Genomic DNA, 19166 nt, shown 5'->3' on the forward strand with positions numbered 1-19166 from the left:
CATCTTTGCTTAGACCAAAATACAATTGACTGAGAGTGGAGAACATGATAAACTTTTGTCTGTACTTGGCTAAGGGATCTATGTAGATAGTAAGTCTTTTATTTATTCACATAAAATTAGAAGAAGAAAATGATAGGTGTTGATATTTCGTGAAAAATATGAATATAAGCCTTTGGGAAAGAGTTTGTTAAAAATATTTTTCATTGGCTTTGTGTTGTCCAGGACCTGGACTTTGACTATCTTTGGGCTTTAACTGGAGGTTGATAGAATATGTCTTGATTTTTTTGTTGTTGTTTTTTAAGGAAAAGTAATCTCTGACCTAGGTGTCTTCAGATTAGAAGGGGCAGCTTCAGGTCAAGAAACAGATCTCTTCCAGTGTTTTGTTTTGTGACAGTCATACCCTCAGTTGACTGGCCTTAGGTCTTGAAGTCTTTCATTTATTGACTGTTTATTATCTGTGTTAGGGACTTTATACATACCTCATCTGTTATATGAGTTATGTATATATTTTTTCCATTGTTCATTTGACTTTGTTTTCCCATTTAGAAGTTTTTGATTTTTATATAGCTGAATTTAACCAGTTTTCTGGTTTTTAGAATTTTGAGTTATAGACTTTCCTTCTTTAAGGTTTTAGTAGAACTAGCTCATGTTTTCTTTATAGTTTCAGTTTTTGTTTTATGATTAATGTACTTTATTTTTTAAAATAGCATTTTAGATTTACAAAAATATTGAGCCAATGGTACAAAGAATTCCATAACCCACCCCCCTTATATATAGTTTCCCCTATGATTAATGTCTTGCGTTAGTGTGGTATATATTATAAGAAATGAATCAGTGTGGTGGTGGCAGTGATGGTGGTTTAGTCGCTAAGTCACGTCTGACTCTTTCGACCCCATAGACAGTAGCCCTCCAGGCTCCTCTGTCCGTGGATTAACCAATGTCTGTGGTTTATATTAAGGCTCACTCTATACTGTACAGTTTTATGGATTTTGACAAGTCCATAATGACATGCATCCATTGTTACAGAATCACACAGAGTAGCTTCACCAACTTTAAAATGTCCTGCGTTCCCCCTGTTCATCCCTCTCCTTTCTCTCTCAACCTCTGGCAACCACCTTTTTTTTTTTTAAAAAAAACTATTTTTGTAATTTCCCCTTTTCCAAAATGTACAATTAGGAGCATATAGTGTGTATAGCCTTTTCAGACTGGCTTCTTTTACTTAGCAAAACACATTTAAGCATCATCTATATTTTTTTCATGGCTTGCTGGCTCGTTTCTTTTTATTTCTGAATAGTATTTCCTCATGTGAATGTATTGTAGTTTGTTTATACATTCACCTATTGAAGGATATCTTGATTGCTTCCAGTTTTTGGTGATTGTGAATACAGCTGCTGTAAAAGCATGTGCAGTTTTTTTGTTTGTATGTATGACATAGATTTTTAAAAACTGGGTAAATACCAAAGAGCATGGTTGTTGCATTATATGATTGGACTGTACATAGCTTTTGTAAGAAACTGGCAAACTGTCTTCCAAAGTCTCTTGTAGTTGTGATTTCATTTTTTACATTTAAGTCTTTGATCTATTTGGAATTTATTATGTAGTTTGAGGTATGGCTCTAAATTTATTCTTTTCTGTTTGGCTACCTCAAAATTTCAGCACCATTTATTGAATGACCTTTGTCCTTTCTGATTTGAAATACTACTTTTATATATTACATTGCTTTATGTATTTGGGTTTTTTTTAATTCTCTTTTGTTCCATTGGTATGTATCTATTCATGTGCTGCTACCATGTGGTTTTAATTATTAAAACCTTATAATACATTTTAATACTGGCAGGGCTGGTTTTCTTCTTCTTCTTTTTTTTTTTTTTTTTTACAGTTTCTTAATATTCTTGTCCCTCTCTACTGTCCTCACATAAACTTTTGGATTGGCCTGGCTAGTTTATGAACTGAACTATTTTTTTTTTTAAATGGGCTTAGTTTTAAATGAATAGTTTTTTGATATTAAAAATTGCCTATCTGAGAATGTAGCATATCTTTCTGTTTATATCCTTTAATAGTGTTTTTAAGTTTTCCTGTTAACACATCTCATTCATTTTTGTTGAAGTTTTTTGATAAGGTATTTTATCCTTTTGTTGTTGTTTAGTCACTAGGTTTTGTCTGACTCTTTTGCAACACCACGGACTGTAGCCCACCAGGCTTTTCTGTCCATGGGATTTCCCAGGCAAGCATACTGGAGTGGGTTGCCATGCTCTCCTTCAGGGGGTCCTCCTGACCCAGGGATTGAACCTACGTCCCCTGCATTGGCAGGCAGATTCTTTACCACTGACCGACTAGAGAAGCCCATTTTGTCCTTTTTGGTGCTATTTAAGTGAAGCCTTTAACTGGTGGTTTGATGGGAAATTTCTTTTTTCAAAATAGCCTGTATTATAACAATGGTGTACCCTGAAGAGGTACACCATTTGTAAGGGGAAAGTGATGTTGATGATTGAGGAGAAATTGGCAACAGCTGTAGGTGCCAGGACCTTGACCAGGTAGTGGGATGTGGGCCTGGTTAGATCTGATATTTCCATCTTTACTTGCCCCAGACAATGATTTTCCTTTTGTATTTTACATGGTTTTTTAAAGCACCATGTATTCAGTAGAACAGGATCTACAGAGTCCTCATGACTCCCGAGATCATTTCACAGATGAGGAAACTACAGCACTGAGATTTTAATGTGACTTGTCTGAAAGTTGTAGAGGCAAATTGGAAGTCAGGTTTCTTTACTCAGGTTATTTTTACCAATTTTATGTTTTTTCGCACTTTTTGTGCTGAGTCCTCAAGTACCTATGGTGTATGGTTATTCAAAAGTCAAAATCATGAACTAAGTAAGACGTACCAGTTTTTTTTTCAACTGGAGTTTAAAATTGCTCTGCAGTGTTGTGTTAGTTTCTGCCGTACAACGAAGTGAATCAGGTGTATGTATGTGTGCATCCCTCCCTCGCAGGCCTCCCTCCTCTCCCCATCCCAGCCCCCTAGGTCTTCACAGAGCACTGAGCTGAGCTCCTTGTGCTGTACAGCAGCTTCCCACTAGCTATCTATTTTACACATGGTAATGTATATAAAATGGGCTTCTTAGGTGGCTCAGATGGAAAAGAACCTGCCTGCCAGTGCAGGAAGCACAGGTTCGATCCCTGGGTCAGGACAGTCCCCTGGAGAAGGAAATGGCAACCCACTCCAGTATTCTTGCCTGGGAAATCCCATGGACAGAGGAGTCTGGAGGGCTGCAGTCCATGGGGTTGCAAGCCTAGCGACTGAAAAACAACAAATGTATATAAAGACATACTGACATACTGATTTTATTAAGTTTTTAGTGATTCCTCTTTCTCACATACATGATATAACCTTGTGTTTTGTTTGACTGATATATACTTCTGTGTTATATGATCTGGGAAACTCAGATATACTAAATTTAAGAATTCAGTGAGTGTTATCTGCATTTCCGTTAATCCTCAGTGTTTCTGCTGAAGTCCTTCCAGAACATGAACTTGTTCTTTCACTAACCAGATAACGTAATTTGTATACCGTGTTCATGTTCTTGGTCATCTCGTAAGAAATACCTATTTAATAAGCTTAGAATTGAGAATTTGATTATTTCTATTCAATGTTTTGCCCTTTTCCCCTTGTGCTGTGTAGACTGTGTTTTATGTAATGTATATTACAAATCATATATGCACTTTGAATATGACATTGAATATACAGTTATTCATTTCAGTTCAGATTTCTTTTGTATTTTATATTAAACTTCTTTTATTGTTAATGTAATGCCTTTATGCTTTTGAAAGTCATCCTCTAAATTAGACTCCCTTTAGTATTCCAGGTGGGTTTACCTTATCTGTTAATTAAGTTTTTTTTACTTTGATTAGCAAAGATTTGAGTTCTCATCTCTTTTAGTGTATGCCTGCTAGGTACTAAGACCTGTAAAAGTATGCATACATATAGTCCCTCCCCACTCTACAATATCCTTAAATTACAGTTTGTAGTAAAGTACTTTTTATAGCATATAAAATGAAAATGTAAAGTTTAAATCACTCTAAAATAGCTTTGAAAGCTAAAGCTGTAAAAGTAAAACTCAGTAGAAGAATAGGACACGTTTTTGCTTTCTAGAACTCACATCGGGTGTCTCTAAGTCCCTGGCACGATTCTGGGAGTAACATAATAACATACCGAGCAGGAAGTGTTGAAGTCCCCTTTTACAGATGAGGTCTGTCAGGCCTTGCGTCTCTTTCTCCTGAATCACAGTGCCGCTTTTGTCTAGCAGTGGTTCTCAGCCCAGTGGTGTCGCTCTGTTAGGAATGGTTTTGGTTCTCACGATGACAGGAGGTTACTACTGACATCGATTAGGCAGGGGCCAGAGATGTGATACGCCAGATAGTCTTACATCACAAGAATTTTTCTGCCCCTATTTAGAAACACACAGCTAGTAGCTCTGTACCTTTTCAGTCCTGCCTCAAAGGTGATGAGAGGTTAACCATGCAAGCACATTTGTGAGTTGTTCTATGGATTGTTATTACTGTTACTTTTTTTTTTTTTAACTGTTTTTCTTTTATATTTATAATACTTTAAGGGAAATGCCCTATTGTTCTTCTGTCAGGCCCCATGAGGGGAATAATAAAGAGGTGGTATTCTCATTTTGAAAAGTTGATTGATCTGAAGTCATTGGTTTAGTAATAGATGCAGAATTAGAATTTAAATTCACTGCTCTTTGAATGGTAATTATTTACCCAAGCATATAAAATCTTATTACAGTTGAACCTGATATCTTTATGGTACAAAAGTACTTTTCATCTGAGATGTAGAGATGAGGCATATTTGAAATAAGAGACTTCTAAAAAGTTGTACAAAGTGTAAGATTTCATAAATCTTGACTCCTTTTATCCAGCAAAATCACTGAATATTTTTGTCTTTCTCTTTGTATATTAATGGAAAGACCTTTTCAGGTAGTCTCACTAATTGGTAACCAGGGACAAATGTTGAGCTGTTTAACTATCATAACTGTACAACAACATACCTACAAGTAGATATTTATAAATAATGTGACAGTTTTGGAAATGTACTCAGGGCTATTCAAAGAGATTTGAAATTTCATTGTTCTTTGAAAAGAGAATTGCAGGAATGCAAAATTAGTTTTAGTTTTCTTTGATCCTCTGAGTTGCATCGTATGCGTGTTTAGCTTCCCGAACTTAACTGTGTTCTTTTGCAGCCCCCTCCATGTTATTTTTCCTGAAAACTTGGTCTGCTGTCCACTGAGTGAATTCTGTGCTGTCTCAGAATTTCAGTTCCCGTTTCTCTTACAGAGTGTGAATATCTCCCTACACTGAGAGTAATTATTCAGGGTATTCATATTTTAAACATGGCCCTACATATACCAGCCATGTTCTTCACTTGGTGCACAACATAGCAGTTTTGCTTCAGTAACTGAGGAGAAGTTGCCCATATTGAGCATACTTGAGAGATGGCAGGGTATGAGTTCCAATAGGAACTCCCTAGCAAGTAAAACTGATTAACCACCATGTTTGCCTTATACCCTGACTTTGGAAACCCAGGAAACAATATACTTCCTTTACATTTTACAGTGGTGTGATTTACGCTGTGGCCATTTATCACATCTAAGTTAGGAGCATTATTTGGGGCTGGAAAAGGTGAGGGAAAGTTCTTTCCTTGTTCTCATCTGTATCCTTGATCCCTCCTATCTTTTTGTTTTTCCACCCCAAGGTAAGGAAAAGTGTGAATGAGCCTTACTGCTGCTGCTAAGTCGCTTCAGTCGTCTCCGACTCTTTGCGACCCCACAGACGGCAGCCCACCAGGCTCCCCTGTCCCTGGGATTCTCCAGGCAAGAACACTGGAGTGGGTTGCCATTTCCTTCTCCAATGCATGAAAGTGAAAAGTGAAAGTGAAGTCGCTCAGTCCTGTCCGACTCTGAGCGACCCCATGGACTGCAGCCTACTGGGCTCCTCCATCCATGGGATTTTCCAGGCAAGAGTACTGGAGTGGGGTGCCATCGCCTTCTCCGTGAATGAGCCTTACAGATTGGTTTAAATACGAAAATGGGGTTTGGGGAAGGGTTTTGAGAGGCATCAGGATTTAACTGATTGGTGGTGGAATCTAATCTGGTGGTAGTCCTCTCTAAAGGCACATGCAGATTTTATCTTAGCAGGCATTTTTATAAAATACTTCATCTGTATGTACCATCAGTCTCTTTCTTCACATCCTGTGCTTCTCACCACACTTCTTATTGTGCATTTTTCCCTTACCATGCAAGTTTCAGAAATAAATTTTGTGAGAGCATGTACATTTTCCACATGGGAAGCAAACTCAGTGGAAGATGCAGAAGTTGGTAACAAATAGAGCTCTATAGTGAAGATTATTTATTCAAAATACTAATTAATTGTGTAACAATGAAAAGTAGTGTTTGTCCCATTTGGCTCAGTGACTTTTTCTCGAGCATCGGCCATGTTGAAGGCATAGAACCTAAATGACGAGAGTGGTGTGGGGGGAGAGGATAGACAGGGACCCCCTCCTAAAGCTGTCTTTTCTCTGAAGCCTACAGTGCAGTGTGTTGAGGTGGATTGGAATAATGTTGTGAATAAAGAAACTGATGCTTTAGTTCATCAGAGCTTATACATGCCGAGGCAGCCCTGTCCATTTGTGAAAGGCCTGTTTTCTTATCTGGCCTAGGATTTAAGGAAAAGACATTAGAAGCCACAATTTGATCCAAGTACTGCCTTTGTTTCTCACTCTCGTATGAGCTACATGTCCGAGATCCATGCATAAAAAGACAATGTTTGGATGAATATATTTTTGGCTGGGATGACCACGCATCCAGTTTGACTTGGGTGGTTTCACTCTGTGCATACATTATGCCTGGTTAGCACCGCCTTTCACTCTCAGAGGGGCACGTGTATACGTGATTAATTGTACAGATGCTGTGTTTGTAGTCCACATTCATTTATTGTCGAGAAGATAATAACCAGAGGATGCCTACTTTAAATTCAGTTATAACTTTATTTTCTTTTTTATGGTTTTTCATAGGATGTTTTTTAATGGGAGGATAATTGTTTTACAGTGTTGTGTTTCTGCTGTGTTCAAAAGCGTGAATCAGCTATAAGTATACATATAAAATCGCTTAAAACTCTTACGCCTTTTTGAAAACAATATTTTAGCCATAATTTTTTGTTGCATAGTAAGATTTAATAATGGTATGTGTATACATATACTTCAGTTTCACTTCTGTATTTTACTTATAATCTTGTGGAAATACTGAAAAGATGACTTAAAAAAACACGGAACAGAATGAGGTAGTTAATACTAGAGTTTTGTGGGTCACTTCCGTTGTTTAATAGCACCAGTTTTATATACAACTCTGAATGGATTTTTTTTTAGCTTAATGTATCTAAAAAGATATTGCTTTGTTAGCATATATGAAGTGTTTATCAGGACTCAAGCATTCTAGTCCACTTTCCTGTTTTGCATTATCCTTTTTATGGTTGCCGTAGCAAACTTTACTTTGGTGTCAGACATGTCTTTGCTTTGGTTTTTAAAATTGGCTGTGGCAAAATGTTTCAGCAGTATAGAAATGAGTGAAATACAAAGTACAAGATCCATTTCAAAGTGCCTTTCTCCATCCTCCTTTCCACAAGTCTCTGCAGTTTAGATTCTTTTTTTTTTTTTAATGTGATTTATGAACAATACATGAGAAATTTCATTTAAACCTTGGTGGCAAAGCAAGTATTGGGAATTATTTTCTAAAAAGTTTTACTCATAGTGCTGAATCACCTTTGGATCATTATTTTTTAATGATTTCAATTTTAGTATTCAGATAATCCTTTTTATATTCGGCCCCTGCCATGCTTTGAAGTGATAATTTGTATTTGTCAACATGCTTTTCAAAAGTGCAAAAATTAGCCTGCTAAAATCCTAATGTCCCCTCAACTCAGTGAGATCACCGCTGTCTTCCTGGGATCACCTTCTCTGCACTGAGATCCAGAAACTGCCTGTAGACAGAAAGCCTGTTGCAGTATCTGCAGTGCCGCTGTGTAGAAAGTTGAAGCAAATGTCTGGTTTATCTATTTCGTATTCTTTCTTACAGATCATCATTCCGTGCTACCTGTGGCCTGATGTCTCAAGTGTATTTTAAATATATTTTTCCAGTTTTCTGATTATTTACAACAGGAGTTCCACTTATTCTATCATGACTAGAAGTAAAACTCTTGATCTGTCATTTTATTTTCAAAACCTTCCAACCAGAATTAGCTCCAAATGCCTAGTCTGTGATTGCTAAGGATAGAGCCTGTTAATTTTGTTGAAAAATTTGAAGGAACTTTTTAGTGTACAGTTTTTCAATTGTGTCATTAATAAAAATTAAAATTCTCTACCAGGTTCCCCCTTTTTATATCACAACTTATTGCCTCTTATAGTTAAGGTGGGAGGGGGAAGCGGAATATACAACTAATTGTTACACTTTTCATTTTTTAGACCTAAAGATTGTCTTCGGTCTATTATGAGGAGGGTAAACCATAAAGATCCTCATGTGGCTATGCAGGCTCTCACCGTGAGTGATTTCGTTTTAAGATCTGCAGCAAAATTGTCTGCCAAAATCAAGCCCTTTTAACTTCCGGTTTTATCCTTTTAGCTTCTAGGAGCATGTGTATCAAACTGTGGCAAAATTTTTCACTTAGAAGTATGTTCAAGAGATTTTGCTAGTGAAGTAAGCAACGTATTAAACAAGGTAAAGAACATTATTTCCAGAAATGAATTAAGACTGTCTTCTTTCTTCATGTATTTTACATGTATTTTATTGTTCAGTTCTTCACATTTTTAAATCACAAAGGACTAGTCTGTGTTTTTTTGTTTTTGTTTTTTTTAGCTCTTTGTAGACTATGTCTATCCCATGTATAAGTCCATGTTAGGTTTGCTGAGGAGACTACGTGTTTATATAACTTGGAGCGTTGGTTTTGGTGAGGCCAAATTAGGATACATTTAACCTTTTTTTTCATCAGTCCTTTTTTCTGATGAAAAATATGTGCATTTTTCTATCTGATTAAAAGGTACCAGTTTATTTTGGGCACAGTTCTTACTGTGCTTTTTTAGTCACAGAGGTCATGTGCTTAACAAAATGTAAGGCATTCAAATCCAGCAGTTGAAGGAATTTTTAAAATTTAATTACTAAGTAATATCTAAGTTTTCCCAGTAAAAATTCATGCATTCTAAAGGTAGTTATCTCTGGCCTTTCTTGGTGGTGGGTGGAGTAATTATTAAGAAAAATTATTTTTAATGTTAAAAGGGGAAATGCTTCATTTTTTTTGAGAAAAATGAGCATTTCCAAATTTTAGTAGGAAACAGTAAAGAAGTGAGATAATTTAAAATTCTGGACTTCTTTTAATATACTGTGGTTATGTGATAATTTTTTCCTGTGCTACTTTATTCAGTTATTTAGCTATATTGTATTTAGGGTTTTTTTGTTTGTTTGTTTGTTTTTTTACTTATTCTTTACCATTCTTTTGATGTCTTGAATGTCCATTCAAAATGTATAGCTATTTATGAAGAGATTCTAATATAATATTTTCTTTAATTGAAGATGTGTACTCAGTACTTAGTAATATAAACAACTACATTGAAAGGCAAGCAGTTGCATACAGGAGAAAGAACTTCACTTTATTTTACATATATTTTATAGTGAACTTATTGGTTTTATACTTAAGAGGGAGATGCTGTTTTGAAGAAATGAAGTTTCCAGGAATATGGACAGTAGTGGGCCTCAAGTAATTGGAGGAAAACACAGTCATGCATATAAACAATCAGGAATTAGAAATAAAAGAACTGTATTATTTATTCTCTTTTACAACTTATTTTTTTATTGGTCTGAAAAAAAGAAAATAGATTTTCCTGTCTTCTTCATATGCAGTAAAATATGAGTGAGTAAAATACTCTGAAATACTCTTAGTCGTAAAATACTCTGAAAAGTCATATCTTTCTGGCCTCCAAAATAAGTAACTGTATATCTAATGTTTTGATTTGATGTGGCGTATGTGATGGTATCATCTATTTTTTTTCCATAATATGAAAATAAAAGTAGCTTATTTCTAGTAACCATCTGTGTTTTCTTATGTGTCACCTATTGCTAGGGATAATTTATGATTTAAAGAGAGATCTGAAATACTGTATTAAATCATTAACCAGAAAGTGATTTTTTGTTAAATTTTTTTCTCTATTTTTCAGGGTCATCCTAAAGTATGTGAAAAATTGAAGGCCCTTATGGTTGAATGGACAGATGAATTCAAGAATGATCCACAGCTCAGTCTGATATCAGCAATGATTAAGAACCTGAAAGAACAGGGTGTTACGTTTCCTGCTATTGGCTCTCAGGTATTTTATAGACATGTGTGTATGCTGCAGTTTGTTTCTAAAGTTAACCATGTTTATTTGAATTTTTCTTTTTTTCTTACAAACCCAGGTAGTTAGTTGTTAATACTCCAGAGGACTTTTATTAGTAATAGTAATCTTGCATATAAAGGTGCCCAAAAGAATATATAGTGGATTGCTAATGTTTTCCAACTTCCATTTCCCCAGTGTTTCTTCTTTTTAAATGAATTAACTGTTTTGTTTTTTAAGTTTTTCTTTTAATATAATTTTAATGATACAGAGCAAGTTGCTTTATTAGTTAGTACTGACATTCTTGTTAAATGCTCTTCATGCTGTAATTTTATCTACAAAGAATGACAGCTCTGAAATAAAGTTTCCTTAAAATTTAAGGATGTGTTTAGAGGTTATTTGGACTATGAAATTTATGAGCGCCTGTACTAAATGGGAGGGAGATATAAAGGGCTCATTAGGAGGGGAAACATAAAATATCTTTCCCGTTAATAAGAACTGACCAGCACAGAAGTCTTCTTTCTTCTTCCTAATAAATATGATTGACTGAAAGGCTTACTTTGCCTTAAAAAATTATTTATGTAATGGGCTCAATCTCTAACTTATGTCATATAGGAAAAAAAAATGAAAGGGGACGTTTTTTATTCTTTTTGTTTTCTGGGTAACCATTATTTAGGATGCCCACCTGACTAAGCAGGCTTAAAATGTCTGGTAACTTACTGTATTGTTTTTCCCCACTATACTGCTTGGGGTGGAATGTAATGAGTGATGTGGTAACATGAGTGGAAAACGCTTAGCTGTGAAGGGCTTGCATTCAGGGTTTTGGCCGTTTCAAGGGAATTATGAAGTGATTCATCTAGACTTTCTTTGTAAGGCACTTCTGATTTATCTAAGTACTCTTGAGATGTGAAGATCCAGAAATATATTTTGGAAATGAAAGAAGAAAAGGATATTTTTCTTCTTACTTAAAAAAAAAATTAGCATATGACTAATTGTACAGTGATAAATTATGTCTTGAGAAGTAGTCATTCATAATTGATAGCTCGTTTTTACAACTCAGTATAATTTCTAAATCTCTGTAGTTAAGGAATAATTTTATGCAGAATAATCCAAGATACGGTATAATAACATGACAACAGAAGCAGCGTTGAATTATCAAAGACTGTACTCACTATGGAGAATGGAAGAGTGTAGCTACTTAGTGGAATATCAGTTTCTGTACCCTGAGAACCTGTTCTACAGCTTGATGCTCACAGTGTAGTTCATGGACCATCAGTCGTCATCATCAGCTGGAAGCTTGTTAGGACTGTCATCTCACTCATGTGTGGAAACATGCCACACCAAGCAGTGGATTCATTAGCTCCGTTTAAACAAGATCCCCAATGACTCTGTGCACATTAAAGTGTGAGCAGCACTGCTCTTAAGGACAACTTTCAGTGCAAGTGAAAACTGCATTCCTGTAAGAGAAGGAAGGAGAGTTAATGATCTGATTGATCCATAGCTTTGCTGGGTTAACCTCGAGTCTCAGGTAGTTGTGGGAGCCACTTTAGTGATCCTCTAATCTAATCCCCTCATTTTACAGATGAGGGTACTGAGCCCCAGAATGGTTAAGTGACTTGCCCAGGGCCACAGCTAGTGGTTGACAGAGCTGGAACAGGCCTTCCAACTCTAAGTGCAGTGTTCTTTCCACTACACGATCCTGCCTTCCGTTTGCTATTGAGGTTAGTAGATATGTGTCTGTCCGGACTAGGATTTGAAGGATAAGAAGTGGAGTGAACACTGGGAAGAGTGCTTACGTACTGATGGGTGTAGACATGGGATTCCTGTCTTGTTCAGAAGATTCCAGATGTAGATTAGCAGTAGGAAAGAGTGCCTTTTTTTCATGTAGATGTTATGAAGTATGTGAAAGCTCATTCTGTTAATAGCTGCTGTGTTTCACCCACAGGAAATATGTAAAATGCGTATAAACTATGATGAGGTAGAATGGTGTTTTATTTTATTTTTTTTTAATAGTAGCTTCTGAAGAGCTTGTTTGTCATTGAAAATCGTGTTTGTAAAGAGCTCCTTGTTTAATTAAAAAAAAAAAATCTGTCATCTGGAATCAACTGCAGAAGTCCCTACAAATTTTATAGCCACTTAGTCACTTAATGCTTACAACATTTTAGTCAGACTAGATATTTGTTAGCATATTTAACAAAAGCCTCTGGAAACATGAGGATTTTTTTCTAAGTATGGTTTTTCATCCAGGTACAGAAGAAAATAATGTAAAAATATTAAGAAAAGTCAGCCTGAGTCACCTGACGCTCGCTGCTGTGGTTCTCGCATAGCACTGACTCTTGAGCTCGAGGGAGCAGTGATGCTGGCTCTGCTGCTGCGTTTGACTGGTTAATAAGACAAGTAGCGTTCTATACTTGGAACCTGATGATAGAAAGGAACTTTGAAAAGAGAGCAGTTCAGGAATGGAGAGCTTAATATAGCTCAGTTCTGCGCTTCCTTCTTGACCAGTAGAGATCCCTTCACAGACCACAAAAGATCTACATGTCTAGTTTGTGAAATTCACTAAATTGTGAAACAAAAAGCATATATAATGAAAAAGGTTCTCTCTGATGAAGCATACCTTCAGTGTTAAGAGGTGTGTGATAATAAAACATTTTTATCCAGGGAAGGTTACAGCTAGAGGTGGGTCAGATTGAAAATACTTCATGTTCTATTCAGTGAGTCCAAAAGCTCTTTTCTTATCAGCTTTTCTAAAAATAAATGCCTCGTGCATTTGTTTGACATTATAAAATATATTATGTGAAGACTGTTATTTACTATAATGTTGAATATTTTGCCTTTCATTTAGTCAACGATCATTGCTTATAATATTTAGGGCCATATACCCTCAAGGAGTCTCCCTGGTAGCTCAGTTGGTAAAGGATCTGCTTACAATGCAGGAGACCCAGGTTTGATACCTGGGTGGAGAAGATCCCCTGGAGAAGGAAATGGCAAGCCACTCCAGTATTCTTGCCTGGAAAATCCAATGGACAGAGGAGCCTGGTGGGCTACAGTCCATGGGGTCACAAAGAGTTGAACACAACTTGGCGACTGAACTGCCACAACAGCCCTCAAGGAACACACATCCTGATTATGGAGATAGACATGTAAGCAGCCTCATTCTGTAGAGGAGGAACTTGAGACAGAAGGAGGCTTATGGGCTCCAGGTTCGTGCATTAGAAGGTGGTACATCTGGGACATACACCGCATTGGCCTGACTCCACAGCCTGCCTTCTTAACTACCCATGTCCTAGGACCTTGTTGAAAATCAGAGGAACGCAAAGGAGGAGATGCTTACTTAGAGGGTTTAGGAATGTTTCACTGAGAAAGTGATATTTTAGCTGTTCCCTGACTTTTGGGTTGAAACTTAGGAAAAAATGTGGATGGAGTAAAAGGAGCTAGAGGGGAAGACGTTATGAGTAGAATCAAGTGTGTGTCAGAGGCGTCAAAGTGTGTACGTGTGTGTGCGCGTGCCAGCGGTTCTGGTAAATGATGGAATGGTTGAAAAAGGAGGCTGGAGTCTAATTCTCCTTGATGGCCACCAAAAAGTAAGTGGTCATTCAGGCTTTGGAAGCTTTGTAATTCTATAAGCATGAATCAATGTGTGTGTTTGTTTACTTGTCCAGTACTTTATTTACAAAATATGTTTAAGATGGACAATAATATATTGTCAACATTGACTACTAGTATTTTAGTTTAGAAGATAGTATAATCTTATGAGCATTTATATTATTATATAGAAATCTGGATTCCTGACTTCTGAGCTGGAAGGAAACAACAAAATATAACTCTTGTCTAGATGTTTTAAAAACTACTTGTTTTAAAAGTAGTCATCTCCTTTCCCCTCGCACCCCGTTTTCTGGTTATAAAAATTTCCAGAAATGTTGAGATCTCCTCTAGCCCGTGTTTGCTGGTTTACATACTGGCTGCCTTTAGTGTCCCCTTTTCAGTCACATCTGGCAAAGTGTGGTTGTTCTGACAGCCCTAAGAAATGAATGCTCAGTCTGTTTTCTCCAGTCCTGCCTCAGCTCTGTCTTCTTTCAAAGTGGAGACTTCTCCCCTTTGGATTTCTTTCTTGTTCAGAAGTCTGGTGGATTGATTCAAGGAGGGGTCTTGTGAGTTCTTAGATTAATCGGAGTAGGAAAATTGGAGAACAGCTTTCAAATATCATTTTTTTTTTTCTGTGTTAGGCTGCAGAACAAGCGAAAGCAAGCCCAGCTCTGGTAGCCAAGGATCCTGGTACTGCGGCTAACAAAAAAGAAGAGGAAGATTTAGCGAAAGGTACATTTTTCAAGTCCCTGACCCTGGGAAGATGATAGGTCTCTTACTTGATATTTTTTCCCCTGAGATGTTTAAAAATAAAGGAAATAATTCACAGCCAAAGCTGAAATCTGCTTTGTTCTCCTCTGTTCCTCTCTTCAGTATCACTTCTTTCCTCTCCTCTTCCAAGGCAGCTACTGGCGTGTATGTCTGTTCAGTCTTGTTTGTATAATATTTTTACTATACTATCTGTGTATCCATAAATAATACCAAATACTTGTTTGTTTCCAGCAAATTCTTTTTTCATAAATACTGTACTCTAGGTACCATCTGCAACTTGTTTTTTTCATGCAATGTTTGAGATCTATTCATAATGAGGTATTTATGTCAAGTTCATTTGTTTTAACTGCTGTATAATATTCCAGTATTAGCACCTGCTTTAGGTTCTGATAAGCACCTGCTTTAGTCTATCTTCCTTCCTACTGATGGACATCTGGATTTTCTGATTTCTTTTACTATAACACGTTTGCAGCATTGAATATCCTTTTTCATGTTCTTCAGTGTGTGTGTGTGTGTGTGTGAAAGATCGTTTTGTGGTATTGTTATGGTACCTTATGGAGTAGGTACATCTTCAACTTTACTACTAGTTGTGGCTTTCCCATCTGCAGTGTATGAAACCTCTTATTATTCACTTATTATTTCTAGTCTCATGATGATATTGGGTATCGTCAGAGTAATTTTTGTGAATCTGATGGGTTTGAAATGATACCTAATTAATTTTTATTTTCTTGATTACTAGTGAGGTTCAGTCCTTTTTTGTATGTTTATTAGCTGCTTTGATTGTCTCTTTTTCTATATTTTTTTCCTAGTAATGGTGTATATATAATTTTTATTTTGGATATCAACCTTTGCTTGTTATATCTGTTGTGGATGTCTACTCTTGGGTTTTGGCTTATAGTTTAACTTTGATAATGGCATGTTGTATTAAACAAGTTTTAAATTTTGATGTAGTCAAAATTTTTGCTTTTCTTTTACAATTTTTTTTTTAATGTCTTAAGATATTTTCCTCTCTCCCAGGCTCCTGATTTCCTATTTTTTCTTATGTTAATTTTAAAGTTTTATTTTCTCATCTAATCTTTTATTTATTTGGAACAGAGGTGGCAGGGAAGAAGGGATTATGTATTGAATTGAAAATGGTGTAGTCAATTCATTAAGATTACATTACAAAGCCTGAGTGGTGATGGCCTGCACTGGGGAGGAGATAGAGCAGACACATTTAAGATTTATTTGGGGTGTTAGTTAGGTGAGACTTCACTGCATTTATTTCCAAATTCCAGTTCTTAGATTGCTTTCCTGAGAATGACCTTTGGAACAATAAAACACAGGCTCTCAAATGCTATCTTTTAGACTTCTGTTTAATGAGCCCCCAGTGAAGGACTCCGGCTTAGGACTTCTGACTTCCAAAGTGATTTTGATTATTATTTGGTAAACTTAAGCTATTAGAAATAAACTGAGAAGATGAAAGAAAATATAAAATATCTGTAGATAAATTTAAAAAACAGATTTGAGTTTATATCACTTTATTACCCAGAGTATTTTAAATTGTACCTGTTCAGTAAAAAAAAGCCATCATGCTCTTCAGCTGTTTTGTTAGCTTATTTATTTTTTAAGCTGTGAATGAATGAATACAATCAATGTCATTATTTTTGTTCACTATTATTATATCGGGATATGTTCTAGCTTCCCACTACATTATTGAAAGAATACTTTTTACCCTCAGATACTTTTTTGTACTTCTTAGGATTGTTGGGTGTATTAACATTTTGGGTCTTTTTTTTTTAAAAAAAAAAACTGATTTTTTTCCAGCCATTGAATTGTCTCTGAAGGAACAAAGGCAGCAGTCAACCACCCTTTCCACTTTGTATCCAAGCACATCCAACCTCTTAGCTAACCATCAACATGAAGGCCGGAAAGTTCGTGCTATATATGACTTTGAAGCTGCTGAAGATAATGAACTGACTTTTAAAGCTGGAGAAATTATTACAGTTCTTGATGACAGGTGATGGTTACTACTAAGTTGAATACTCACTTGAAGATACATAATATATTCTGTGTTTCATTTCTTCCTGCTGACTGCCTTATCAAACATAATAAAATCAAATATTGACTCAGGTATTTTCTCTGTAGGACAGGCAGTTGGTTGCTTTGTTTGTGTCATACTGTTGGGATTTGTATTTTATAGTTTAATTTTTTTCTCATCTATCACTTAAATGCTTTCTATTTGTTTTGGAGGCCTAGTTTACTCTATTCATTTTTGGGTCTATCTAATACTATACACTGTTAAATTAGTAAAAAAAGTTAAGATTTTAGAAAATACACTAAATATATATGCATTTATGGAATTTATAAGAAATACATAATATATTGAATTAATTTATATCATCAGGGAGATGATACAACGTATCTCTTTTTTACTATAGTTTTATGTTTACTTGAAAATGACTGCTGGTGATTGTTACTCATAAAGAAGTGCTAAAATTTTTTGCAAGTGGTTTTTGAAGATCAATTCAAATAGATCTAAGATTATTCCTGTAGTATCTATCACACTTGCGTACTAATATGTTTTCTTGAGTGAAAGAAAATGAAGTAGTTTGAGCTGGTTATTTGGAAGTTGCACGAAACCTTGATCATTCATTCATTCAAAAAATCTTTCTTGAGTGCTGGCTAGCTTTGAGAAGGCAGTGGCACCCCACTCCAGTACTCTGAAAATCCATGGACAGAAGAGCTTGGTAGGCTGCAGTCCATGGGGTCGCTAAGAGTCGGACACGACTGAGCGACTTCACTTTCACTTTTTACTTTCATGCATTGGAGAAAGAAATGGCAACCCACTCCAGTATTCTTGCCTGGAGAATCCCAGGGACGGTGGAGCCTGGTGGGCTGCCGTCTATGGGGTTGCACAGAGTCGGACACAACGGAAGCGACTTAGCAGCAGCAGCAGCAGCAGCTTTCCTTATCCTAGGCACTGGGGATCCAGTGGTGAGCATGGGGATGCACTGGGGATTGTGTTCCTTGGGAGCATTTTGTGCTCCTCGTGATGTTACTATCATGTGTGTTCTCTTGTGGATGGACAATATGCTCATGTGTGCTACAAAGAACACTGATTTAGGAATGGAGGTCTGGATTCAGAGTCTACCATCTATCTTGTTACAAAAAATTGTTAGGCTGGAGCCTATTAACCACCTGAAGTTGACAGTTTTTAAAAAAAATATTAATTTTTTATTTGTGGCTGTGCTGGGTCTTCGTTGCTGCGCATGGGCTTTCTCCAGTTGCACCGAGCAGGGTCTGGCTGCTGTAGTTGTGGTGTGTGGGCTTTTCATTGTGGTGGCTTTTCTTGTGGAGCGTGGGCTCTAGAGCTCTAGTGCAGCATGTGGACTTAGTTGCCCTGCTGCATGTGGGATCTTCCCGGACCAGGGATTGAAACCATGTCCCCTGCATTGGCAGGGAGATTCTTAACCACTAGACCAGCAGAGAAGTCCTGAAGTTGACAGTTAAGTCTGGGGATCTGTCTTTTGCGGGGGAGAGAGTTCAGAGCCTTATATTAGATCCTCAGAGCATTTGCTAGCCTTCCAAAATATGAAAAAGAACTGTGTTTATAGTCTCATGTCTTCTCTGAGACCTCATCTTGTATTTGTAATAATGCTACATTCATTTCCTCCTTCGTTGGATTCTTGTGGGCTTCACATCTGGTAATGATATAAGTTAAACACCATAAAAGGTAAAGATATATAAAAATAAGAATTCTTTGTTATAGTAAAGCTTTCTTTTTTTTTTGTTCCTCTTAGTGACCCGAACTGGTGGAAAGGGGAAACCCATCAAGGCATGGGGCTCTTCCCCTCAAATTTTGTGACTGCAGATCTCACTGTTGAGCCTGAAATGAGTAAGTATTTTCTGGTCTGTCACTGGACAGTAATCCTTCATTCTCTAAAATTCAGCTTTCTGGAGCAAGAATTCTCAAATTTTAGAGCCTCCAAGGTGTTTATTAAAAATGCAATTCTCTAGTCAGTTTATCAGGCTGTAGACTTTTATTTAGGAAAAAAAATATGTGTGTGTGTATTTGTCGTTGCAGAAATGCAAATTAAGTGTTGTAGAATTTAATCTTGTATTTTTGGTATCATCAGTTGACAATAGTGCAACAAATGCAGTGTAACCTTGTGGAGATTTCTTCCTATTCTAAGGTTAGTTCATTTCCCTAGTGTCCAGCCTCAAACTTGGAAGCAGTGGCCTCTAAGCAACTTAATGGCTTTCCTACACTTAATGTCAGATATTCAGAAGGAACCATACCTAACCATGTCAGTACTTCCTGATTTCCAAAGCTTTGCTGACAAGGAGAAACCGACTAAAAAGTGGGGCCAAGGAGGAAAAGTGGTATTATGGGCAGGCATAATCATTGCAGGAG

The 19166-nt window shown here is 36.6% G+C and overlaps 1 protein-coding gene across 11 annotated transcripts in view; it reads left to right on the plus strand.

The window, feature by feature from the left end:
• Window positions 1-19166, plus strand: part of STAM (signal transducing adaptor molecule) — a 66443-nt gene that overhangs the window by 21993 nt on the left and 25284 nt on the right. For all 11 annotated transcript variants that reach the window (XR_008701471.1, XR_008701472.1, XR_008701473.1 and 8 more), the window contains exons 3-8: window positions 8519-8594; window positions 8676-8771; window positions 10262-10408; window positions 14641-14731; window positions 16577-16769; window positions 18553-18647. Coding sequence is in view for 6 of the 11 variants with exons in the window: in XM_055543928.1 (XP_055399903.1) it covers window positions 8519-8594; window positions 8676-8771; window positions 10262-10408; window positions 14641-14731; window positions 16577-16769; window positions 18553-18647 (698 nt within the window). In the remaining 5 variants the exon portion in view is untranslated. The remainder of the gene's footprint in view (window positions 1-8518; window positions 8595-8675; window positions 8772-10261; window positions 10409-14640; window positions 14732-16576; window positions 16770-18552; window positions 18648-19166) is intronic.

This window comes from Bubalus kerabau, chromosome 13 (assembly GCF_029407905.1).
Source record: "Bubalus kerabau isolate K-KA32 ecotype Philippines breed swamp buffalo chromosome 13, PCC_UOA_SB_1v2, whole genome shotgun sequence".
In the NCBI taxonomy this organism is placed as follows: domain Eukaryota; kingdom Metazoa; phylum Chordata; class Mammalia; order Artiodactyla; family Bovidae; genus Bubalus; species Bubalus kerabau.